The sequence below is a fragment of the Populus nigra genome, chromosome 1, assembly GCF_951802175.1.
Source record: "Populus nigra chromosome 1, ddPopNigr1.1, whole genome shotgun sequence".
Classification (NCBI taxonomy): Eukaryota; Viridiplantae; Streptophyta; class Magnoliopsida; order Malpighiales; family Salicaceae; genus Populus; species Populus nigra.
In genome coordinates, this window is record NC_084852.1 from 41,547,375 (window position 1) to 41,570,138 (window position 22,764).

Sequence of the window (22,764 nt, forward strand, 5' to 3'; positions counted from 1 at the left end):
TGTAGCAGTGAATCTGTCCCTCTTAATTTAAAACACATGCAAATAGCCAGAATCACCCTCATCCAGAGAATGGAGCTCATCCTTATTAGAAGGGCATAGATGTCTTTCCATACATGACTGCCCCCCCCCTCCAAAAAGCCAAAAGGTTTAGGAAAAGAAAATTAAAACAAATAAATAAAGCAAAACCCAAAAAGAAAACACAAGCAGCAGCAGCATAGCTAGCTGCAAATCATGAATTGAACACAAGATGGCTTTTTTAGTTGACATGAACAGAAACTTAGCAGCTCTCTGTCTCTCATTGCAACTCTTTCTCATTTGAGTGAGTGAGAGAGAGAGAGAGAGAGAGAGAGAAAGAGGAGTGAGACCACTCTATAGAAGAAACGAAGACACATACACTATCCAAGGCATGCACACACTCTCTCTCTCTCTAAAACTCACCTTTTTTGGTTATTATGCTTCACTGTCATTGGTCTACTTGTTTTTTTTTTCTTGCTTTCACTTTGTACTTGTGTTGATTCTTTGAGGGTGTAAACACTCTTTGGGGTTATGGCTGACTGTTCTTAAAGATGGGTTTTTTTTTTTGGTTTTTTTTTATATTGATAAAAGACTTTAGCTGGAAGAGATTGGATGGATATGATTGTAGCTACTTGCAGTTTGTTGGGGTTTTCTTTGAATTCACTACTGAGAGATCTAGTGGGGTATGACCATTTCCTCAAGTTGTTCTTTTTTTTGGCTTAGAATGCAAGTGAATATAAAGTTGTTGCTAATAATTGTATATAGCCTTTATGTCAGGCACTTTACTCTTTTTTCAGGGAGTTAAATTTTCATAGATCATAGGATTCCTTGTTAGTTCAAGTTTTCAGTTTTATGGATCATCAAAGTTAGTTTCTTTTGAGGTTTTTGTGATCTCAAACTTTGGAATCATCAAATGGGGAGCATGCTTTTTGAAACAATAATTTTTTGTGAAGGTCATTACACTACTTCTTCAACCTTTATATTAGCTCTTCAAAATTAGAATATTAGAGACAGCTCTTCATATTTGCAGATTGGTCTTTGTAAACAATAATGTGCTGGCTTTTCAAGTTCTTAGTAGGCAGCTGTTTTTTATTGTTTGTTTTTCCGTTTCCTGTGTGATTTGTACAGTTACTTTGCTTAAAAGCAGATATCTATTTGTTGTTTATAGCTGGATGTCAAAACAAATGCATATGATGGCAATTGAATAATCCTTTTAAATGCAGATGATTTTTTTTATTGATTACAAGACTACTGGTCTCTGTTGACGTATAGTTGCCAGTTAAGTTAGCTGCTATTATTGTAGGAATTCTAATCAATCCTTGCATATCTGAATTGGGATTCTGAGAGTTTTATAATCAGATTTCATAGATATTGCCACTTTCCCATTTCTGGGTCTTTTGCTTTTCTTCTTCTTCTTCTTCAGATATTACCATATTTGTCTTCTTATTTTGGATTTGTTCTTTTGTAGAATTTTGGATCTTTAAATGGAACTGGAGATGGAGTTGGATTCTGAGAAGAGTAGCATCTCAGATCTGAGTCCTAATACTGTTCTTCCTCATCGACGTTGTTCAGAAGTTGAAAAGAGAAGTGTGAATGGCAAACTCACACGCAAAGATGATATTTTGAGGGTAAAGGAGAGCTTCACTGAGATTAGTTTCCGTCGTTACCGTAGTTCCTCTTGCAAGAATGTTCTGTCTAGACCTGTTGGTTCAGAAGGTCACATAGAGCCAAAGCGAGGCTCCATGTATCAAAGCTCCAGAGAAGTAAGGAGAATGAAGGAAATGGGCTGTAATGAGGAAAGGAGAAAAATTGAACTGTCGCGTGCTAGTGACACTTCGTTTTCTTTCAGAATTGTTGACTCTCTGCATTGCTTAGATGAAGAGACCATGCAGAAGAGATCTCCTGCAAGCTCTGTGAGCTCAAACTTGAATCCAAAGTCTGTTCGAAGACCTTGCATAGAGCCATGCTCATCAGATGACTTCACTGAAATTTGTCCAAATTTGGATAAGAGAGATAAACATTCTGCTGGAGTTGTTGGAAGTGACTCGATTGGGAATCCAAACTTCAAATGTGAGCAAGTTGTTGGTCCACTAAATGATGGTAATGAGCTTCTGGAAAGAGATACAGCCCTGACATTCCAGAAATCACTCTCTGCTAAGGTAGAAATTCCATGTTCACCTTCTTCTTCAGGAAGTTATTTATCTAATGGAGCCAGCTCAAAGTCCCGATTTAGTCCCATGCGGATGATGTTCGATCCATTCACAAAGTCCAAGTCTCTCCGGAGTCCGTTAGGTCATGTCCCTGAACCAGGTGATGCCAAAACTACTGGGATGTCAAACATGAGAAGGAATCAGACATTTCGGAAATATTTGTTCCATGACTTCTCACATACAGATCAAAAAGTAGATTTTGATTCTCAGATTGCCAAGAAAGATCACCATCATTCAGCTGTAGCGTGTTCACCAGTTCACCTACATGGTCGACTGAAGTTGGAAAATAAACACGGGGTGCCATTTTTCGAGTTCTCATTAGATTTCCCTGAAGAAGTTCTGGTGGCTAAGACATGGAAAGCAAATAACGCATTTAATTGGGTCTATACATTTCACTCCATTTCCAGTAGAAAAAAGAGCAATGCCACAGGATGGGGGTTGACTGATGGCAATAAGGAATCGTTGGTAGGGCAGATGCAAGTTTCGTGTTATTTATGTTCAAAATTAAAAGATGGTGGGAACTTTGACAACTCTATGGTGACAGAGTTTGTGATGTACGATATTGCGCATGCAAGACACAGAGTTTCTACTGAAGACTCCCCTGATGTTAGACCTGACAGCAGTGCCAATCCAGGCTTGGTTGGTGGAAGTCATGAGATGGGTGGTAACTCTGATGCAGTGAAGCTCAAACATCAACCAAAATATGCTTTTGATAGAAGCCACTTTGATTCTTCCAATCCTTATCCACGGGCATCTGCAGTTTTGCATCCAGACCTTGAAATAGCAGCCGTTGTTATTCAACTCCCATTTGCAAAGAGAGAGAGCCTGAAATTCAAAAGGGGGGACAAGGGTAGTGATGAAATGCATTCAAATCTGCTCAACCTTTCTGTTGGTGAGCAAAGGAGGAAAACTATACCAGATAAAGAAAATCCAGAGAACGTGAAGGTGGTGATTCCAACTGGCAATCATAGTTTGCCAAGCGGTGATAGTCGGGGTCCTTCTTCATTGCTTGATAGATGGAGATCTGGTGGAGGCTGTGACTGTGGTGGCTGGGATATGGCCTGCCCCCTTACCGTTTTTGGCAATCCTGGCATCCAATGTGCTGAAGATGAGCCACTCTTGGATAATCAGCGGCCTCTGGAACTTTTTCTTATGGTAAGCTTCCTGATTGGTACTCGAGGATATTTTGCATTGCTAACACTGTTAAAATGGAATTCTTACACCTGGATAAAAAACAAAAATTCCCAGGCACTGAATATGGTTAACTTTGCTTTATTGTTGATGTGAATCATGTAATTAATTCCTAGCTGTAACCAGAATCTATTTTTGTGAAGGGAACAAAAGAGAATATACCAGCATTGACCATGACAGTTCTTGAAGAGGGTCAATATGCTGTTGATTTCCATGCACAATTATCCACATTGCAAGCATTTTCCATATGTGTTGCTATATTGCATGGTACAGAAGCCACTGGTGTGACTAGAGAGGAAAGAGGCAATCAGTTATCACATTGCAATTCACTGAAAATGCTTATTGAGGAGGAAGTGAAGTTCTTAATTGAAACAGTCACGGAGGAGGAGAAAAGGAAAGCATCCAAGAAAGTGGAAGGGATCAGGCAGTCTTACGTGCTTAACCCTCCATTTTCTCCAATTTCTCGGGTATAGAGTCGACAATTTGCTTTGTAACGCTGAATGCTTCCTGTAGAGAAACGCTGATCAGGCTTGCAAATAACTGGAACCAAAAAAATCCAACGAAGAAAGAGTTTTTCATGATCTAAAAGGGGGGGCTGCAGGAAGTGGCCGGTTGCAGTAATCTTTGCCGAGGCTAACTAGCAACCTTTAAACGGCTGTGCTCGTCAGGATTTTTTCAATGTATTATTTGATTCTATTTTGTTTTTCCATTTTTCAACTAGCTAGAAATAGAATAGAAACTCATTGCTGTCCATAATTGTAACTTGATAGGGAGGGAGAAAGTACTGAGTGGAAAGAAAGAAGGGGTCTTATACTTTTTTTTTTGTATTAATATATTTGGAGCTATGAAGTTCAAAATTGTTTTCACTTCAAAATAATGAATAATGGATTACTTTATCCTGGTTAAATACTTCATGCAGATGCAGTTACCTCTTTTTATTCACTACCTGATAGCTCAATAATTTTTCACTCTTGGGACTTGGGATTCCGAAAACAATGATACATTGCTTTTCAGATTTTTTCTGTCCTCGATTACAATCATGACAGAGCCATGCTGTGGTTACCTTTTGAAGGACATGTCCTTGCTTACATAAGAAAATCTTGACATGTTTTGTCCCATTGAGCATGCTCCCCTCCCACAACAGTTGGCCTGTACTAAACAAATTCTTATAACAATTTTGAAAATTCTCCCTTTTTTTTTGGCCCTCAGGTCATCTTCCTCTTGCTTTCATGAATTGCTAAGCTAAAACTAACAGTAGCAGCTGCTTTCATACTAACTGGCCTTTTTTGCAATATAAAATAAAAGTTATTACCCATCTTGGAAGAAAGCATCAATGCAGCTCCTCGTACCCTCAAGGTGAAGCGTGGAAAGAAAGGCTATCAAGTACATCCATCAACTCTACCTGGGCATCGTATGTTCCCTTGGGAAAAATGAAACAGTAAGAAAATATAGATTAAATTTTAGCTCCTATTTATTCAACAATGCTTTCACTCTAGTCCCTATAATTGAGATTTCTCAACACGACTCCTGTTACTTTTAAAAAGTTTCAATATGGCTCTAATCATCAAATAGCCAGGGAAAGCTGATGACCGACCGATGATTTTAATTATTATTTCGAGCATTGTTTTAGTCTGTAAAGACTTCATGGGATATTATTATCATATCTATAGTGATCTATAAGATAAAGATGAAAGAAAAAAAATGAAAAAAGTAAGAAAAGAAAAGGGAAAACGTGGACATTTTATTAATTGGTTGACCATACAAACACCATGAATGTGATAGAATATAAGCTGGTCAAATGTTCTCCAGCAACTTGAGATATGCACATAACCAATCTTGGAGTTAACACCCTGAAAATGGAAACAAAAAGAAAAGTGGTTAAGCATAGCTGCTAGCATCTGCAAATTTCAATGCTGGGAATATAATTCTAAAATGATAATTCAAAAAGCTAAAATTACTTTGAAAAGATTTTGAAAGGCCATGTTAATCACTACAAGCTCATACATATGCCTCAAACTTCTAATAAATTTGCCAAATATGTCACGCTTTTACATACTATAGTTCGTTCTAGAGAACTTCAGATTTTGAACACTCGACATTCTTCAACTCAAAAACCAAAGCAGAGTTATCTGTTCTTAGAAGGGAAGACTCATCAAAGATGACTTGAGAACTTGAAATGTTCCACCATTTTAAGCACGTAAACAGATTGTGAAAAAAATTATCATGCTTAGATGAAAATGTGCAGATCCAAATCAACTGTACCTATAGAGGCCCTTCAAACTTTCATTCTTGCCTATTTCTTGAAGTGCATGAAATACGCTTCCATATGGGCTCATGGATCCAGGAATCTGCAAAATGCCACTTTTTCAGAAACGTGCAAAAGGTTATGATGATAGCAGGCAGCATATGGAGAAATATCATAAGTTTCAGATTACGCAGCTAACTGACAGGATCTTTGCACCTAATTCTCGTAAAGTCACCCAAATGCACACTCAGGCTTTGGAATAGGAAAAACCAGACTACAGAAACTTCTCATCAGTTGAAAATCTATTGATGTCATGACAATGAATAATATCTGTCTTTCCTTTGTCATAAAGATCTTGAATGATAAAGTTCCTAACATATCCTTGCAATTAAATTGTACAGACGGATTCAAGATACATCCATATAGAGCTATTCTAGAACAGAAGTACAAAAAAGGTTTTGGTGCATCAGTTCAAATATGGATGGAGGTGTGCGTGTGTGTTTCAATGGGAGAGCTTGACAAATGCGATACTTCTACTACCTAACTTTGTGAGTCAAGGATCACATGAGACTACATAACAATAATTCAAAAGATTAACAAACCTGTGGCTATGTTGATCCTGATTTTCCTGATTATATGTGTAAACTCAACAAGGCTTTTTATAGACTCAAACAAGCTCCTCGAGCTTGGTTAAAACGCATATCTCAGTTTTTTTATGGAGCTTGGCCTTATTGGATCTCAAGTGGATCATTCACTTTTTACTTATCAACATAGTAGTGCTCTCATTTGTTCTTAGTTTATGTTTATGTTGATGATATATTAATGGTGATTTTCTTATTTTCTATTTAATTGATAAACTTCACATAAAGTTTGCATTAAAGGATTCGAGTCTTCTAAAAAACTTTTTTCGGCATCCAAGTGTTTCGGGACTCACACGGTCTCCATCTTCGACAAAGCAAAGTGCATCTTTGATGTACTACTTCATACTAAAATATTTAAATTCAAGCCTTACAGTGCTTAAGTGTTGCAAGTGGCAAACTTTCTTCAACCTTAGGGGATCCTCTTGAAAACATAATTGAGTATCATTAAATTATGGGGGCTCTCCAATATTGCACCCTCACTCGCCTTGAAGTTGCCTACTCTGTGAATCAGTTATGTCAGTATCTTCATTTTATCACCATTGCACATTGGTCATTAGCCAAATATGTTCTACACTACTTAAAAGGGCATTATAAATCATGGGTTGTAGTATACACATGGTTCTCTTAACTTATCTACCTTTAGTAGGTGATCCTGATCGATGATCACAAATCTACCACCAGCTATAAAGTCTTTCTTTACCCTAGTTTGGTATTGTGGTGTGCTATGAAGCAATCTATTGTTTCCAGATCAAGTACAGAGGTTGAATATCGCGCTGTTGCAATGACCACAACTGAAGTTTACTAGATTCAAATGGTTCTAAAAGATTTACGAGTCTCATTATCGTTTCCTTCTATTATACTTTGTGATAATCTTGGGGCTATCTCTCTTGATTTGAATCTAGTGTTTTATGCTCAGCATGTTGAAGTTGATGTTCATTTCATGCATGAGAAGGTTCAAATTTCATTCCCACCACTGATCAGTCAGTTGACCTCTTAACCAAAAGACTTTCCTCCTCCTGGTTTTGCTCCCTACAAGACAAGCTCATATTCACCTGCGGGGGGGTGTCAATGTAACAGTAAATCAGCATGAAAAATAGCGGCAAATCACTTGACAGTAATATAGCAAATCAATAACAGCTAATCCCATCATTTTGGCATTCTACTTTATTAATGTAATTTTCGGCTTTCCTTTCTTGTATATTTAGTATTGATTGTGTAGATTCCTTTAGACATAGAGACTCTACAAAATAATTATCATATAAAAGGATTATCTGCAGTGGTCTTGGGACTTATTCAACCAAGTCCTCTAAGAAAACTTTAAGTTACGATACAAAGCAAGAAAATGCAAAGAAAAGGAAGGTTCTAAATTCTAACATCACCAGGCTGTTTGGAACCCTGTAAATAGAATTCAATTTACAGGATATATAGAACTCTTTTGTGGAAATTGATTCAAATTCCAAATGAAATTAAGTTCATAAGAAAAATACGAAAAACCAAATAAAATAGGAGATCATCTAATTTGCTACGGTAGTTCCTCCTAAAATTAATATTGAAAATAATATTTCGAAAATACCCCCCTTTTATATCATGTCACAGGATTAAAGGAATGACGAAGCTACATTCCTACCTCTTGGTATCATGTCAGGAATATGAAAGTAACTCTCATCATGAATAACTAACATAGTTTCATGGATAGTAGTGATTGTCTAACTGCAGAATTATCAGAAAAAGCATGTAATAGGTCAAGGTTTGGTGGGTTTGGTTTTGGATTTCTTAATGGTGGCTAAAAAAGCTTACATTAACTTTATCATCTCATTCATTAACCATGACACAAGTTCATAAGCATTTGAAAACTATTACCTCTCCCATGTTCTATTCAGCTGCAATTTAATTTTCTTTCTCGAGACGTCATTTCCCTTCTTTGCCTTTTCCAGCCCCTCCCTCCTTATGCCATTTGATTCTTCAAGAAGTTCTGCATGCCTATCTCTCATTATGCCATTTGATTCTTCAAGAAGCTCTGCGCTCCTTTGTTCTTCAGCTACCCTGTTGTTCAGCCAGATAAGCTGGTGATTGTCCTCACTCATTTGCCTGATCCAGTTCACAGCCATCTCTTGGTATAATCTTATTTCATATTTCAGCTTCGGTTCACCTACAGATTAATTTACACAAAATGTTATTAATTATATGATATGTTGGCAGAATGATTATATTAAAAAAAATAGAGGATTGGAGGGATTAAATCTTTTTTGCAGCGGTTGAATAGTATGTAGATCATCCTAATTTTATTTGAATTTTATTTTTTTTTGATATCTGGAAGAGCTATGAGTTTGTAATATGTAATTAAAGATTTCAAGTTATACATGAAAGTTAAGACTAATATTTATGTAATTGCTGTGAACTTATTTATGCAATTGTCAAAAGCTTATTTTAAAGCTAAAACTTCTCATTGCATGATTTGTATGGTGATATTTTTTATATTATTAGAACTAAGAATTATGTTATCTTTTTTAAATTATTAACATTGTTAAAATAATGTTAGTTATTGACTTGTCTATTTGATAGGTTTGATATTGATTTTAATTAAGAGAAAAACTCAAGAGTTTTTAATGCAATATTTATAGGATATATTTTCTCAACATTCCAATGAAAAGATTTTGATAGAAATGCTTTTTTAACAAATATATATTTCTCAAATGTTTTTCAAAAATATTTAATGAATAATTAATATTAAATAGGTCTATTGATATTTTTTTAAAAAAAATGCATATTTAGTGTCAGATTAGTGTCAATATATATATATATATATATATATATATATATATATATAGATGAAATGCCAAAAAGAAAATTGATATGCACCTGTCACAAAATCTTGATCAAATTCCATCTGCACACCGTATAGAGTTTCAAGTACAATGTTGGAGCGAACCGCTAATGGTAAAAGCGCAAATAACAACAAAGCATAGGATAGTTTTGCCTAAATAAAGCTAAACGCTTTATTAAATTAGTTTTGCCACTCAATCCACAAAAGCAAATTAGTGACCATCCACGGTACAGTACAGTAAAACACCATCCTAATTTAGTTTCTTTTCTTAATCCTTAATTGTTAATGCTAATCAATGTTAATTGTTAATTTGTTAAATGTTAATTGTGTTGTTATTGTTAATTAATATTAATCTCTGTTCTTTTGGCCTTCGGACTATTTTTTAACATAAAAAAAAAAAAAAAACAAGAGTTAGTAGTGTCAAATAAAAACAAAAAACAGAACGTGATATAAATAGTGACAAAATGGTAAAACCAACGTGAGTTACCATTTTGCCCATCCTTGAGTATATACAAATACAAACACTTCCACGAGACAAATGGAAGCAACTAGAGGTAACGATAATCATTTTCAGTTAGAGACACCAGCTGCTAAGGTTAAGTGTCAATTCTTCTACCATCTTAAAATTCCCTCCACTTTCAGTGCCATCGTTTCCCTGGCTTGGTTGCAGAGAAACCGCTTGCAGGAGGTTTCCTAGATTCTGACATACCTTAAAAGGAAAAAACAAGAGGAAGATAGAGATGTCAGGGATCCTTAAAGTATAGGGCATCGATGTACATGAAGCTATAATAGCTATAAGAACTTGTCCTGCATGATAATCATGAGAGGGGATAAATGGTTAAAGCATGAAATATTCGTACTCGATGAAGCCTTAGAGGCAGAGCTCTTAGCCAGAGACAAGCGTGGTAATCTTGTTTGCGCCGGTCTTTGCGAAGGCTTAGGAAGCCCAGATGCAAAAGTCAGTCTGCTGAAAACAGCAAAATTTGTCAGGCTAGGGATTCATTTCAACACTGCGGTATAGAAATCTGATTAAAATCATTGTCGTCAAGAACTGCAACACAAAAACACCTTTAAATAGGAAGAAACGACAGAACATAGTAAGTGATATTAAAATGCATTCTTTTTTTTCTTCTTCTTTTTTAATGCTGGAGATACAAAGTCAATGGTGGCTTCCCATATACAAAATGAGGAAAGAGATGAGGACAACTGACCAGAAACTATCAAACTGAAGAACAAAGAAAAATGCCCATTTCACATGGAGTCTAGAAAATTAAACTGCCGATTCCTTCAGGGAAAAGTTTTAGTTTAACTACAGTAAAAGTGCAGGTATAACAGCACTGAAAGTATGCATATGATACAATAGCAGGTCCTGTAAAAATTGAGCAATAACTTTTAAATATAAACTTAGTTTTAGTGCGATTGAAAAAGTTGGGGAAAAGTGAAACAATTTATAATGTGAATATCACAACTTTTACACTGGAATTTTACTTTAGTGATAAAACTGTGAGTGGCGGTCAGAGTGTAGTATTACAGAAGACTCATGAATTGAAATGAGAAGAAAGTATCAGAAAACACCAGAAAGTAGCTTGCTAAACCCGCAAAAAAAGATTGCAGAACATTCAAATTTATCAAGGAATTGAAGCATACGCACCTCTTGTTCTCAGCCTTTCCGGCTGGTTTTGCAACTTCAGAAGGTTTAGATTCAGGGAAAAGAGTGAACTCTACTGCACTACCCAGAGAGCCTTCAGTTTCAGCCCTTGAAAGACAACCATCAGATATGTCACTTAATCGCTCATCAGAATCTGCATCTCCAAAGCCCAAGAGATCTAGGTCTTCTTTATCATTCTGATCAACACCTGGTCCAACAAACTTAGGCTGAGAGACAAATTCCTTTTTGACTGATAAGTCATCCATTGACTTTGACTGTGGAAGCAAAGTTTTGAGATCCTTAAAGTCATCCATTGACTTTACAGAACCAGCTTCAGAGTGTCTTTCACTGTTCCCAGAACAGTTGTCCATATCAGAAGATGCTTTCTCGAAAAGCCCTGAACCTTTCCCTCCTGATAGCCTATGGTTATGCAGTGCAGTCCCAATTGAATGTCTTCTTGGAGAAGAAGAATCATACCTACGTGAATTCATATCACACTTCACACCATTGCCACTCGACTGGAGATGCTGCAGCCGCTCAATCTCTTCATCTTTCCTTGAAATTGTCTCTTTGAGCAATCCAACCTGCAAGGTTGACTTTGAATAAATTGACTCAAATGGACTCAAATTATTCAATGCAGATTATAGAAAAATTGAAAACAGGTAAAGTCTATCGAATGCTCAAGGAAACTCAAATTCTGTTAAGCAACTGAGCTTTATGACTCGAATAACATTGGCAATAGAACAATAATCTCCTCGTTCTCACCCCTATCAACTTCGAATATCTATATCCTAAGAAGGTGAAGAAGCCAGTCACTCCATGAGGTCAGGCAAATGTAATGCTAATAAAGGTCAAAGTCAAAGAGATATATGCTGGTCCAGGGACACTGGTTAATGGGGTTTCCCATTAACTTTCACATGTGCCTGTTTACCTGGCTGAAAATTCACCAATCACGGGTTATCTCTATTCCAGGAGACAATTCAAAGTAATCAGGCACAACTTTTATAAGTATTGATGAATGAGAATAAGTTTTCAACCTGCTCCATGAGTTCTCTAATATTTCTCCCCTCTTTGTTGCTCTTTGCAGCACCTAACTCAACCCCTGAAACCCTCTCAGCAAACTTCAAAGTACTTATAGTTTCTGAATAGGAATCTACATCAGGATTAAGCTGCACAAACATGAGGGTCTTCGCTTGACCACCTAGAATGTGGAAAAAAAATATAGGGAAGCCATTAGTGCATTTTAATAAGACTTAGAGAATCAAATTTACTTTATCAGACATTAAGAGTCATAAATTATGACAAAGCACTTTAGATATAAAATAGCACCTAATGAACTTTGAAGTACTTGAGTTAGTTTGCTATTTCTGTATGGCACATGCTGACTCTTTTGCGCTAAAGAAAATATAACATCCCCGAGTGCAGATAATGATTTATTTATATGTTGTGCTTCCCTCAACCTTTCTCCAGTAGCTTCAGATCGATCCACTCTTTCACTACCAGCAAGGTCAACCAAGTGTAGGTTACCACGTAAAACAGCACCAGTTTCCAAGTCCATGCCATAGACATGAATGGTGAGAACACTGCAAAATAAGAGTTCAGTTAAAACAAAAACAGTTTTTTAAAACCTACTGTGCCAACAATCACCATAAAAGAGACAACCTGTGGGATCTACTACTTCTTTCATTTAGAGCTGTAGCGCCCACTGCACGGTTCATTAACCCAATGCGCATTAATTCCAACACATCTGCAGTTGATGTAACAGCATGCATGCTGGCATCAGGGACAGCCAAACCATTTGGTTGGGTTGTACTCCAAATCCCAAGTGTGTGCAAGTTAGGGGAAATACAAATATTTTACCACTAAAATCAAGATTAGTTGAAGCAAACTCTGAACTAACCAACAAGAAATCAACCAGAAAGCAAGAATTTGCGTTCATAAATCAATAAAGAACCAGAAAGGATAACAGGATCAACCCAGTTAAAGCTATAGAGTTGAAATTGCCAACCATGAAAAATAATAACAAAATTGAAGAGAATGAACATGAAGGATATCTTCTGTGAGGACCATCACTTGAAAGTAAATCACGAACTTGCTCATTGTAAATTTCTACCATTTGAACACCAACTTCATATGAAATGGAGCTTTTCCTGTTTTGGGAGATCTGAAAAAGATCATGCAGCGCTCGGTAATTGACCCCCCAATCTTCTTGTGATGTCATATTAGGCCCACTCTAGAGGAAAGACACGAGCACAAAGTACAATTTGTAAGCAAAAGGTTTATAATAATGAAAATGTTTAGGTGAGAAAAAATAGATTATCATACCATTGTATAGGTCTTTCCTGAGCCTGTTTGACCATATGCAAATATACATACATTGTATCCATCAAGGACAGACCGAATAAGTGGTTGGGTGTCTAAAAATACCTCCTCTGCCAACATATGTCAACAACTAGGAGTCATATACAATCTCTAAAATACAAATATGTGCAACTGAATGCAAGCCTTCCAACAACTTCGGTTATTTGTAAAAAAAACAAAAAAAAAAGGAATTCAAAGGAAAAATGTGAAGTAAAATCAATCTTCTATTTTTGAAAAAAGAAATGAAAGAAAAGGAAAACTCTAACCTTGAGTAGCTGCTGGACCAAAAACCTTGTTTAATTTGAAAAGCCTATGACTGTCTTTTCCTTGTTTTGAAGGATTTGATATAACCAATTCGCCATTCTCACCAATATATTCTACTGTTGTTCGCTTCTTAGATTGTCCAGGAAGGAATGGTCTTATCCGACAATACACTCTAATATTGCCTATGATCAAATGATAGAAAAGCATAAGCTACAAAGAAAATGCACTATAACATTTCCTAAAACAAGTGCAGCAATCAGCACAAGCAACATGAGCATACCAAGCAAAACATATGGAGCAGTGTACCTTTCAAATCCTGAACCTCGTTGTATAGCCTTCGATTTTCTGCAAGAACTGAATGATAATTTGCAGCAGCATCTGCTAGTCCTTTAAGCTTCACACCTGCTCAAGATTATTTTTTTTAAAAAAAAAGGCATGCACAGCATGAGAGAAAGCCCCTTGAATCACAGAATGCACTTGTTGACATCAAAATAATAAACGAAATTGAAAAACAATACTAAACTAAACTATAGCAGACAGTCAATCCTACCCAAGAAATTAAATTCCTCAGCATAACTCCTTTTGGCCTTCAAGATCTCATGTTTTACAGAGTCAGCAGCTGCCCTCAATTCCTAACAGTAAAAGCATTATTAATTTACTGACTTAACATCAACAGAAGCTCACTTAAGAACAAGAGAGTGAGGCAAACCTTCAAAGCTCTAGATTGATAATCTATAAAGCTTCTATAGGAGCCCTCTTTACTTTTCCATCTCTGTGATTTAGATTCAGAAAATGACTCAAGTTCTTTCACCCTCTTCATTGATTCTGCTAAGAAGCATTCAAGTTCCTTTAATTTCTTCTCCAATTCAACTTTAGTTTCCTCAGCCTGCACTTGCAATAGCAAGCAATGCTCTTCATGTGTTGTCTTGGCTATCTCTAGTTCATGTTTCAGCGTTGAGTTCTCAATATCACTGTGGATTTTCTCTTGCTTTGTTCTAAGTAGCTCCTGCTCTTCAAGTTTTTTCTTTTCCTCTATTTTAGTTTTCTCAATCTGCAACAAAAAAAATGATGGAAAACAAAGAGAGTTACAGAACGAGCAATATAACACAGACAAACACTATAACATCTTTGTGGTTGTTCTTGCTTATCAGTTATGAAAAATGACTATATTAGATGCCTTTCGAATTAATTTTAAAAGCTTGCCACCTTCCACTTGCAAAAAGAATCGTTCATCAATAAAGCACATGGATAACCTCCTCAATTATGCCCAGCATGTAACAGGTACAAATATAAGACAAATAAGAACACCATACACAACGAATTAAAGACACTATCGTGCACATCAGCTGCTAATCAAAATATATATACAAGTTAATCAAATCACAGTTCCTTCAAACCTGCAAAATCAGGGGCTAAATATTTCTACTTAGGTTGCCGGCAACACCCAGCATAAACGGTACCACTATATAATGCACTAGTTGAGGAATTCAGCAAATCTGCAGTTCTTGGTCATATGCACTAGGCTATGCAATGTTCAACACCAATGTGAGTTCAATTATTTTCTTCTCTTTTTTTTTTCCCTTCGTTGGTGTATACATAATTTCAATAACAAAAGATGCATCCTGATTGTGTTGCATTTGCCTAAAGGCTAAGAACAGCCTGACATTGGAAACTAGGAATGAACAGAAAAGGCATGCTACTGAAATATCGAATAACAAAGTCACACCTTGATTTGCTGTAGCTGCGACAACAAAACCTGCATTTAAATATTAAATAAAAAAAAAGGATAAATATCATTATTTGAATGAAATTCAAATAAGATAGGCAAGACAATTAAAAATTTTATTCAAGGTACCCGAATTTCTTCTGTGGTTCCAGCTGCAAGGGTCTCTAAGACTTTTATTCGTGATTGGCACTTTCCCAAGCGAACCTTGTAAAGATTGTTTTGCTACAAGTAGGCAACAAAATGATAATCAATATGCATGAGCAATATACAATATATTACTCATGAATGTAATCTAGAAGACAACTCAACATTACATCTTTCAAGTTCACTGCTAGAGTTGAAACCCGTTGTTCAATAACTTGCACAACTTTCTTCACTATATGAGCCATCTGCTATTCAAAACATACAAAGGACATCACTTAGAGAGAAATCAAGAAATTATTGATCAAACAATATATCAATTAAAACATGCATTAGACATGTAGTGTCTATGCATCATCTGATTGGCATACATGATGGACATGCCCATTCTTTCTTTCAATGCTTTCTTCCAGAATTCTGTTCACTAAGCTGAACAATGTTCGAGTAGAGGTATTCTGCTCAAAGGAATGAAAAAAAATGCATTAGAGCAGCATCGCTCTTGAAGTTAGCTTTCTTAATTGATCATCACACAAACACACAAGATGCCAGAAACTTACGTCCAGCCCATTTGATTTCATCAATTCCAAAATATTGGAATCTGAAAGATCAGCATAAGACCCTTGCTTTTGTTGGAACATCTCAGATAAATTGTGTACAACATCATGCACCAAAGCAGCAGACGCTGAATAGGAAACAACCAGAAGAACAAGAATAAGAAAATACTACATATAAACTCGTATAAATATGCAGTATATATATAGGTGGGGTGGGGGTGGGGGTGGGGGGTGGGTTAACCAAGATCAGGTTTAGTATTATTCCCTTCATAGCTGCCCCATACATAGCTGCCCCATACAGGATCACAATGACCCCAATCAAATGCAGAAAGATCTGTTTGGACCTTGCTAAGCAAATCTAATTGCGCGTGTAATTAAAAAGTTGCAATTTTAATGCATACAAGTACAACTTCTGTTTCATACAATTTTAATGAGATAGAACCATCCATACCGCTTCCATATTTGTTGTCAAAAGAATCTCTTTGCCTCTCTTCTCCATATATGGAAGAGTTTTCACCATATGTCATTCTGTCCACTTGCGATTTATCAATTCCCTCTGAGAACTCCATCTTTGGTAGATTCCATCTTCTTCTTAGATGCTCACGGATGCTCTCTTTCCCACCATTAAATTCAATGTGTGTTTTAAGGGTCACAAGACACTGCAGAACTGGCTCCATGTATCCCTGCAAAGCATCTCATATTATCTGTTTCAGTAAATTTTTACAAGAGACAAAGGCATGACAGCTAGCAACAGAATATCCAGTTTTTTTATGCCAAATGCAAAGGCAAGTGGTTTTGGGAAATTTCACAATAAGCCCCAAACCAAATGATGTGCCCATCACCTTAAACCTTATATTTCATATAACTACCAGCAAGAGCCAGCCCTGCTAGACGTCAAACTAAATCGATGATGAAGCACAATGATATAAAAGGTAAATTTGTCACAACAATGTATCAACTAGGTTTAACACTCCCTTCCAAGACCCACTTCACTGAAATCTAACTAGGAGATGACTTATTAATAGACCTAGTGTGTCAACACATGACTATTTTAATCATATTGTCTTTAGAGAACAGATCTAATGTCAAGTCGGTTCCACTTTCCTTTGAGTTTGAATCCCAAAATCAAATGAATGATACCTAGCTGAATCGATATTAGACTGAAATTCAAACTACAATTGCTTTTATTACAAAAAAACAATTTGCTTACCTCCTGTATGTCTGCAAGTACAAACCTAGGCAAGGCCAATTCATCCATAGCTGCTAGAAACTTTCGGATATTTTCTGGTCCAGGTTCAGAACTGCCTCTCTAAAAGCCCAAAAAACAAATCCAAATTCCTGTTAGAAAAATTCAAAACCAGAAAAAGAAAAATGTACGAGATAAACTGAACCATACAGCAGAAACGTTGATAAGAAAGAAATCCAACCATTTCAACTAAACCAGGACAGAACTTGTTCAAAATACTACACAAGACAGTGCCATCAATCAAGTATGCTCTCAGTTCCTCCTCTGAAGCATCCAATGGCATATTTAAATGAGGTAGGGCATGGTTTAACCACTCAACCAATGATTGAATATTGACTGCAACCAAATCAAAATTCTCAACTAAGACACATAATCAAGAAAGGATGAAAAAAGGCAGCACGGGATTTTGCGCGTTCCTTACCATCATCAGCATGAGCTTCATTAGAGCTGTCATATCCCCCATTTTCGCTCAAGCTGCGTTCTGGCGAAATATCCATGTTTCAATGATCTAGAATTATTTGCTTCTACGTATTAATTATCGAACTGCACAAAATAAATGTTCAAAATATTAATTTCCACACCTTAGCAACTCTAATTGTAAAGATTTTATCTACTTTAAACTCAGGTTAAGAAAAATGAGAGTTTGTCACAAAAAGCTAAAAACGCTGGCTTTAGATTCTTTTCTTTCCCTACACTTTACCAAAAACAAAGAGAAAAGAAAAAAGGAATAAAAAAAACCACTCCAAAATCAACTAAACAGTATTATTTAGCTTAATCAAGATTAATAGCCTATTCTAATTAACCTCAGCCAGAAAAACAGATGCAGCGAAAATTCGTTAACTACAAATTACCTCTACATCGTTAGCTACCTTATGAATTCAATAATTTTTTAAAAAAAATTGCAAAAACCCTAACAAGAGCAAAAAAAATTCTTCATTTCAAACACAGAAATCACAAATGCACTTCCATATATGACCAAAAATACGCGAATTCGCCACCAGATCGACATTAGACCCTAATCAGAAGCAAAAGGAGTGCTACGGTCAAAATGTGAGTAATGAAAGCTCGAACTTGAGAGAGATTGTTAGAGGCGGAAGCGAACATGAGATCGCGAAGAATCAACAGCCATTGCTATATAAGAAACCGTAAGAGAGAAATCGTCGAGGAAGAAATGTATAGATCGACACCGTTCTGAAAGAAATCGGAACAGATTTCAGTCTTTCCTTTTTTTTCTATTGGGGTCTAAAGATCGAGAAAGGAAAACAGCTTTGTTGGCCTATCTTAGCTGGGAAATGGAACGCGTTTTTTCAATTTTGGGTTTTTTTTATTTTTTGAAATAGCTAAAAAAAAAAATTCTGGAAGGTGGGGCCCATGGTGACCCCAGCCCCACTAAATTTGGAGTGGAATTCCCGCCTTGTAGCTTCTGTCGTTTTGGTTTTTCTCTCTTAACTTTATTTTATTGGGATTTGAAATTGAAACCATAACAAAACAAGGTATTGAAAAGTGAAACTACGACGTTTTATTGAAAAGCAGACGAATGCTATCAAAATTGCATTGATATATATATAGAAGGTGTGGTGATGGAAGACTTTTTGTTAGATTTCATAAACGTGCGGGACTGCTGACTTTTACTAACTAACATGATTTGATGTCAAATGCTACTGATATTTTTTTTTTTTTTGGGAATAAAATGGGATCCCGTAATTTTCTTTGTTATTTTTTTTTATCTAAGTTAAAATTTTAAATAGAATGAACACGATTTAATATTTAATAAAAATAGTAATTAATTTAATTGCTTGTTATCTTTTTTTTTTTCACCCAATTCAAATCATCAAGTTTAAAAATTAATTTTTAAGCAAGCAAGATTGCATCCAATTATTTCATTGACATTGCTCAAGTCGTAAAGTTTTCCAATTGTCTCTCCTATCTTAGCAGGCATGGATTGGTTCAACTTTAATGAATGGCTTCATGGGCATTATTTATTTGTTCCTTTTTATTTATTTATTAATATGAGTGTGTGAATGTACATATCCATATAAATATATCTATTATTATTTATTATTCAATAAAAAATAATATATATATATATATGTATAATATTTATCATTTATATATATGTATGTGTGCATGCAAGCATGTATTTTATATCAATATTAAAATATATATATATATATATATGATATTATATTAAAAAAATCTAAATATTCTACAAACATATTTATATAATATATTTGTATAGGTATATAAATTATTCAGGATGAGTCATTATTTATCAGATTCGGATTAAATTAACACCCCCTGACTTTTATTTGCTATAGCTTACATAAATTTTTAAGACAAATTTGGATAAATATTTCATCGGGAAATTAGCACTGCAATGAAGGCCATGTTTGTTTTCTAGAAAGTAATTTTCGGGAAACTACTTTATAAACTTTCATATGTTTGTTTTCCATTATAAAAATTAGTCAACAAAAAACACTTTCTGGAAGTTGTGAAAAATTTAGAAATATCATATTATTTGCTGACTATATCAAATTTGATCCTCAAACTTTTGATTGATGTATATATTTTGTTTTGAATATTTATTTTTCAATTTCTTCTCTTAAAATTTAATTTTTATATTAACTTTAGTCCTCATTTTTATAATTGTTATTTGCTTTTCCCTTATCATTTTCTTATTGAATTTTTTTATCTATCAAATTTGATCCTTATTTTTTTTATTGTTACTTATTTTATTTGAAATAATTTATGAAATGGTAATTATTATTATTTTAATTTCTTCATCTTTCATTTTTATTTTATTTTTTAGATTTGATCTCTATAATTTTGATTATTATTTATTTTATTTGAGATAATTTATGAAATTATATTTTTTTTCAATTTCATCCTCATTCAACTTTTTAATTTGTAAGATTTGTTCCTCATTATTTTAATAAACTTGAGAAAATAAAACATGAATAAGTTATTTTCCAACTCATTTTCCGTGACATAATCAAACACTGAAAAATATTTTTCAATTTATTTTTTATTACACTATCAAATATCAGAAAATAATTTACTTTCCTGAAATTTATTTTTTTTAAATTTACTTTTCAAAAAAAAATTACTTTCCAGCAAATAAACAGGCCGAAATCAACTTCTAGTCTTGATTGATTTTGCCTGCTTAGTTATCACTACACACATGCCAATATGGCATGATGCTTCCTTGCAACGAAAATTAACTCGGAACTTGCTGGCTTCTGGTTACAAACAGCCCCCGGAAAAAAATGGAAAAAGAAGAAGTAGATCTTACATTGAAACAAACCATAAGCTGATCAGCATGCTTCGTCTAAAAGATAACTTTTCCAGGATTTTGGTCAAGGAAAGCTAGAAAATAAATGCCTACATGCATGTTGACAAACAGGATTGTACCATCAAACAAAGGAAAACCAGTGGACCTGCATTCTTACAGTCCCTGGCTTCTGAGGACAAAGTAATAGTGATACTACTCCCTCAACTAAGAAAAAAGATAAAAGTACGGAAGATAACAAAATCAAAGAATTTCAAGACATGTTCAAGAACCAATTTGAAACCAAATCAATCAAGACTCTGTAGGCATCTGGTAGCGACAAACAGGGCATGTATTGCTATTCATTAACCACTCAACAATGCACTTCCCATGGTAGATATGAAAGCATGGCATGCGTTTAGCTTCGGACCCCGTTGAGATCGTTTCTAAGCAAACGGGACACTCCAAATTTGATGATTCCCTATCAATCTTCACCTCCTCCAAGTTTTCAATCGATTCTTTACTCGCGGACTGCGCCTTTGGACCCACATTATCACTCAAGGTTTCCGCTAACCTCAAAGATGGATCTTCAAGATAAAAACCAGCAGAATAAAGAGTGAAAGTATACGGCGGAGGAAGGGGCGAAACTTCACCCAGGGCAAGTTCTGTCCGCAGCTGCATTGAAAGATCATTAGCATCAAGAACATGACTAGTGTATGATTCTGAAGAAACATAAGACATGTTATCCTCAAAACCCATATCTTCCTGACCATCAGTACTATCATCTTCAAAATCAGAATAGTCATCTTCACTCAAATCATCCAACACAGACGTGGACACTTCGAATTCCAAGAGTATGCGTGCTGATTCATCAAAAGGGATCAATCTTGAATTATCTTGATCCCATCCATTGTTGTTTTCGTGGCTACTTATAAAGGGCATTTCACTACACATCTTCAAAATAAGAGAGAATAAAACCCAACGGAAAAACTGTGAACAAGAAGCGGAGGACAGGATCAAGAAAAGAAAGGGAAGAGGATGTAATTAGCAAAGAGGGTGAAAAGAGACAAAAATACATACATTGTATACCTTTTTCCTTTTGGACAAGCCTCAAATATACCCCTAACTATTGGAATATAATAAATTTTACTCCCAAATAATTTTTGTATCAATTTTGTCCCCTGATTACTTGGATATTTCAATAGGGTCCTTTATTATAATTCTAAATATAAAACGTTAAATTTTCTACAAAATGACATTGTTTCTTATAAAGAAAGTACCTTTTGAATTGGATCCGTGATCAAATATGGATGGAAAAACTTAATTGAGAATTTTTAAAACTTGAGAGATAAAATTGATAAAAAAAAATGTATTTGGAGGAAAATTGAGTGTACTTGGGATTGTTTTTTTAGGTTCATCCTTTTATTACAGCTAAGGAACTAAATATTAAAAGAAAACTAAATTTTCTCTCGCTATGAATTTGAAGGATTTTTCTAGATTTTTAAACTTGATTTAAATCTAATTTAATGAACTATGGTTTAATTAGTAGTGGAAATATACAATTAAAAGAGAGAGGAAGAAATGCAAGACAAGAGAAAAATGCATGGTCACTGTCAAATTCACAAAAATAAATTGCTTCTAGTCCATATAATTCCTTTTTCTTCTTTTATAGTTCCTTTAGTTATGGGGTTTTAATTTTGGTCCATAAATTCATGTTGTTTGTTTCTCATTCCTTGGGTTTGGGAGAGAAAAGAGAAAGTTATCAAAAAATAACAAAACAGAGATGAAGTTGTTGATTGATCATATTCTGGCAATAAAAATAATCAATTTTGGTGTCGATAAATTTTATTCAATGAGAAAAGATTTATTTAGGTGCTTTTTATCCTTCATCCCGCCGGAAAAAGATAAATCAAGACTCGATGATAGTTTTGAATTTGAGTTGCTTTTTCACTTTTTAAACGATAAAATGTTAATTTAAGAATTAAAATGGATTTATTAAGGTGTTTATTATGTTTCTTAGATGTTTTCAAATGAAAAAGGGTTGTAATGTATTTTTTTTTATCCTTGAGGTTTGCCTTAATTTTCTGGTTACCAAAGATGGATGGTAGTGGGCTAAAAGCCAACCAATAGCGACAAGTTTTTTTGCTATAATAAATGACGTGTTGTTTGATAAACATACTTGAGTATATAACCCAAGTCATATGTTTGACAGGTTTAACCTAAGCTTACCAGGATCAATCTAAAATATTATTGTCTAAATATTTTTTAAAAAAATATTAAAATGGTGTCGCCATGATTTTTTTTTTTAACTTAAACCAGGTTTTTACTAGTTTGACAATGTCACACTTAGACTCACTTAGTCAATTGAGTTATATAAAGTCAGGTTCCATCAAGTTTAATTTGAATCTTGGGATAGCAAAGGGCCCAACC

At 34.9% G+C, this 22,764-nt stretch overlaps 3 protein-coding genes across 8 annotated transcripts; 1 reads left to right on the plus strand and 2 right to left on the minus strand.

Moving 5' to 3' along the window:
• Positions 1-173: 173 nt before the first annotated feature.
• Positions 174-4,323, plus strand: LOC133677655 (uncharacterized). 3 transcript variants are annotated; one of them, XM_062099776.1, is made up of 3 exons: positions 174-404; positions 1,484-3,380; positions 3,560-4,323. In XM_062099776.1, exons 2-3 carry the CDS (start codon positions 1,500-1,502, stop codon positions 3,887-3,889), a joined length of 2,211 nt encoding a protein of 736 aa, XP_061955760.1. In that variant the 5' UTR covers positions 174-404; positions 1,484-1,499; the 3' UTR covers positions 3,890-4,323. The 3 variants fall into 3 exon arrangements, with proteins under 3 accessions (XP_061955760.1, XP_061955771.1, XP_061955766.1); XM_062099787.1 differs by lacking the exon at positions 174-404 and adding an exon at positions 560-698; XM_062099782.1 differs by lacking the exon at positions 174-404 and adding an exon at positions 741-968.
• A 5,228-nt stretch (positions 4,324-9,551) lies between these two features.
• On the minus strand, positions 9,552-18,382 carry LOC133677684 (kinesin-like protein KIN-14J). 4 transcript variants are annotated; one of them, XM_062099816.1, is made up of 22 exons: positions 18,169-18,382; positions 17,488-17,609; positions 17,248-17,402; positions 17,031-17,129; positions 16,272-16,503; positions 15,824-15,948; positions 15,638-15,721; positions 15,440-15,514; positions 15,255-15,347; positions 15,126-15,155; positions 14,109-14,450; positions 13,950-14,031; positions 13,706-13,801; positions 13,402-13,581; positions 13,100-13,206; positions 12,828-13,007; positions 12,437-12,600; positions 12,104-12,357; positions 11,812-11,975; positions 10,778-11,358; positions 9,987-10,093; positions 9,552-9,835 (listed from the first exon to the last, which is right to left on the minus strand). In XM_062099816.1, the coding sequence occupies exons 2-22, from the start codon at positions 17,561-17,563 to the stop codon at positions 9,765-9,767; spliced, it is 3,297 nt and encodes a 1,098-aa protein (XP_061955800.1). In that variant the 5' UTR covers positions 17,564-17,609; positions 18,169-18,382; the 3' UTR covers positions 9,552-9,764. The 4 variants fall into 4 exon arrangements, with proteins under 4 accessions (XP_061955800.1, XP_061955806.1, XP_061955791.1 ...); XM_062099822.1 differs by having other exon boundaries at positions 9,987-10,090; positions 15,440-15,517; XM_062099807.1 differs by having other exon boundaries at positions 15,440-15,517.
• Positions 18,383-20,646: 2,264 nt separating this feature from the next.
• LOC133682080 (E3 ubiquitin-protein ligase RDUF1-like) lies at positions 20,647-21,276 on the minus strand. The gene has a single exon (XM_062105337.1). The coding sequence runs from the start codon at positions 21,274-21,276 to the stop codon at positions 20,647-20,649; it is 630 nt and encodes a 209-aa protein (XP_061961321.1).
• Between the last annotated feature and the right edge of the window lie 1,488 nt (positions 21,277-22,764).

Excerpts from the sequence above, each read along its gene's own strand:
- LOC133677684 (XM_062099807.1), bottom strand. The coding sequence starts at position 17,563 with ATGGATATTTCGCCAGAACGCAGCTTGAGCGAAAATGGGGGATATGAC. Across the intron at positions 12,358-12,436 it reads AGAAGTAGTAGATCCCACAG|TGTTCTCACCATTCATGTCT; the intron begins GTTGTCTCTTTT and ends CTTATTTTGCAG. Across the intron at positions 10,094-10,777 it reads GGAAAGGCTGAGAACAAGAG|CAGACTGACTTTTGCATCTG; the intron begins GTGCGTATGCTT and ends TGCTGTTTTCAG.
- LOC133677655 (XM_062099776.1), top strand. The coding sequence starts at position 1,500 with ATGGAACTGGAGATGGAGTTGGATTCTGAGAAGAGTAGCATCTCAGAT. Across the intron at positions 3,381-3,559 it reads CTCTGGAACTTTTTCTTATG|GGAACAAAAGAGAATATACC; the intron begins GTAAGCTTCCTG and ends ATTTTTGTGAAG.
- LOC133682080 (XM_062105337.1), bottom strand. The coding sequence starts at position 21,276 with ATGCCCTTTATAAGTAGCCACGAAAACAACAATGGATGGGATCAAGAT.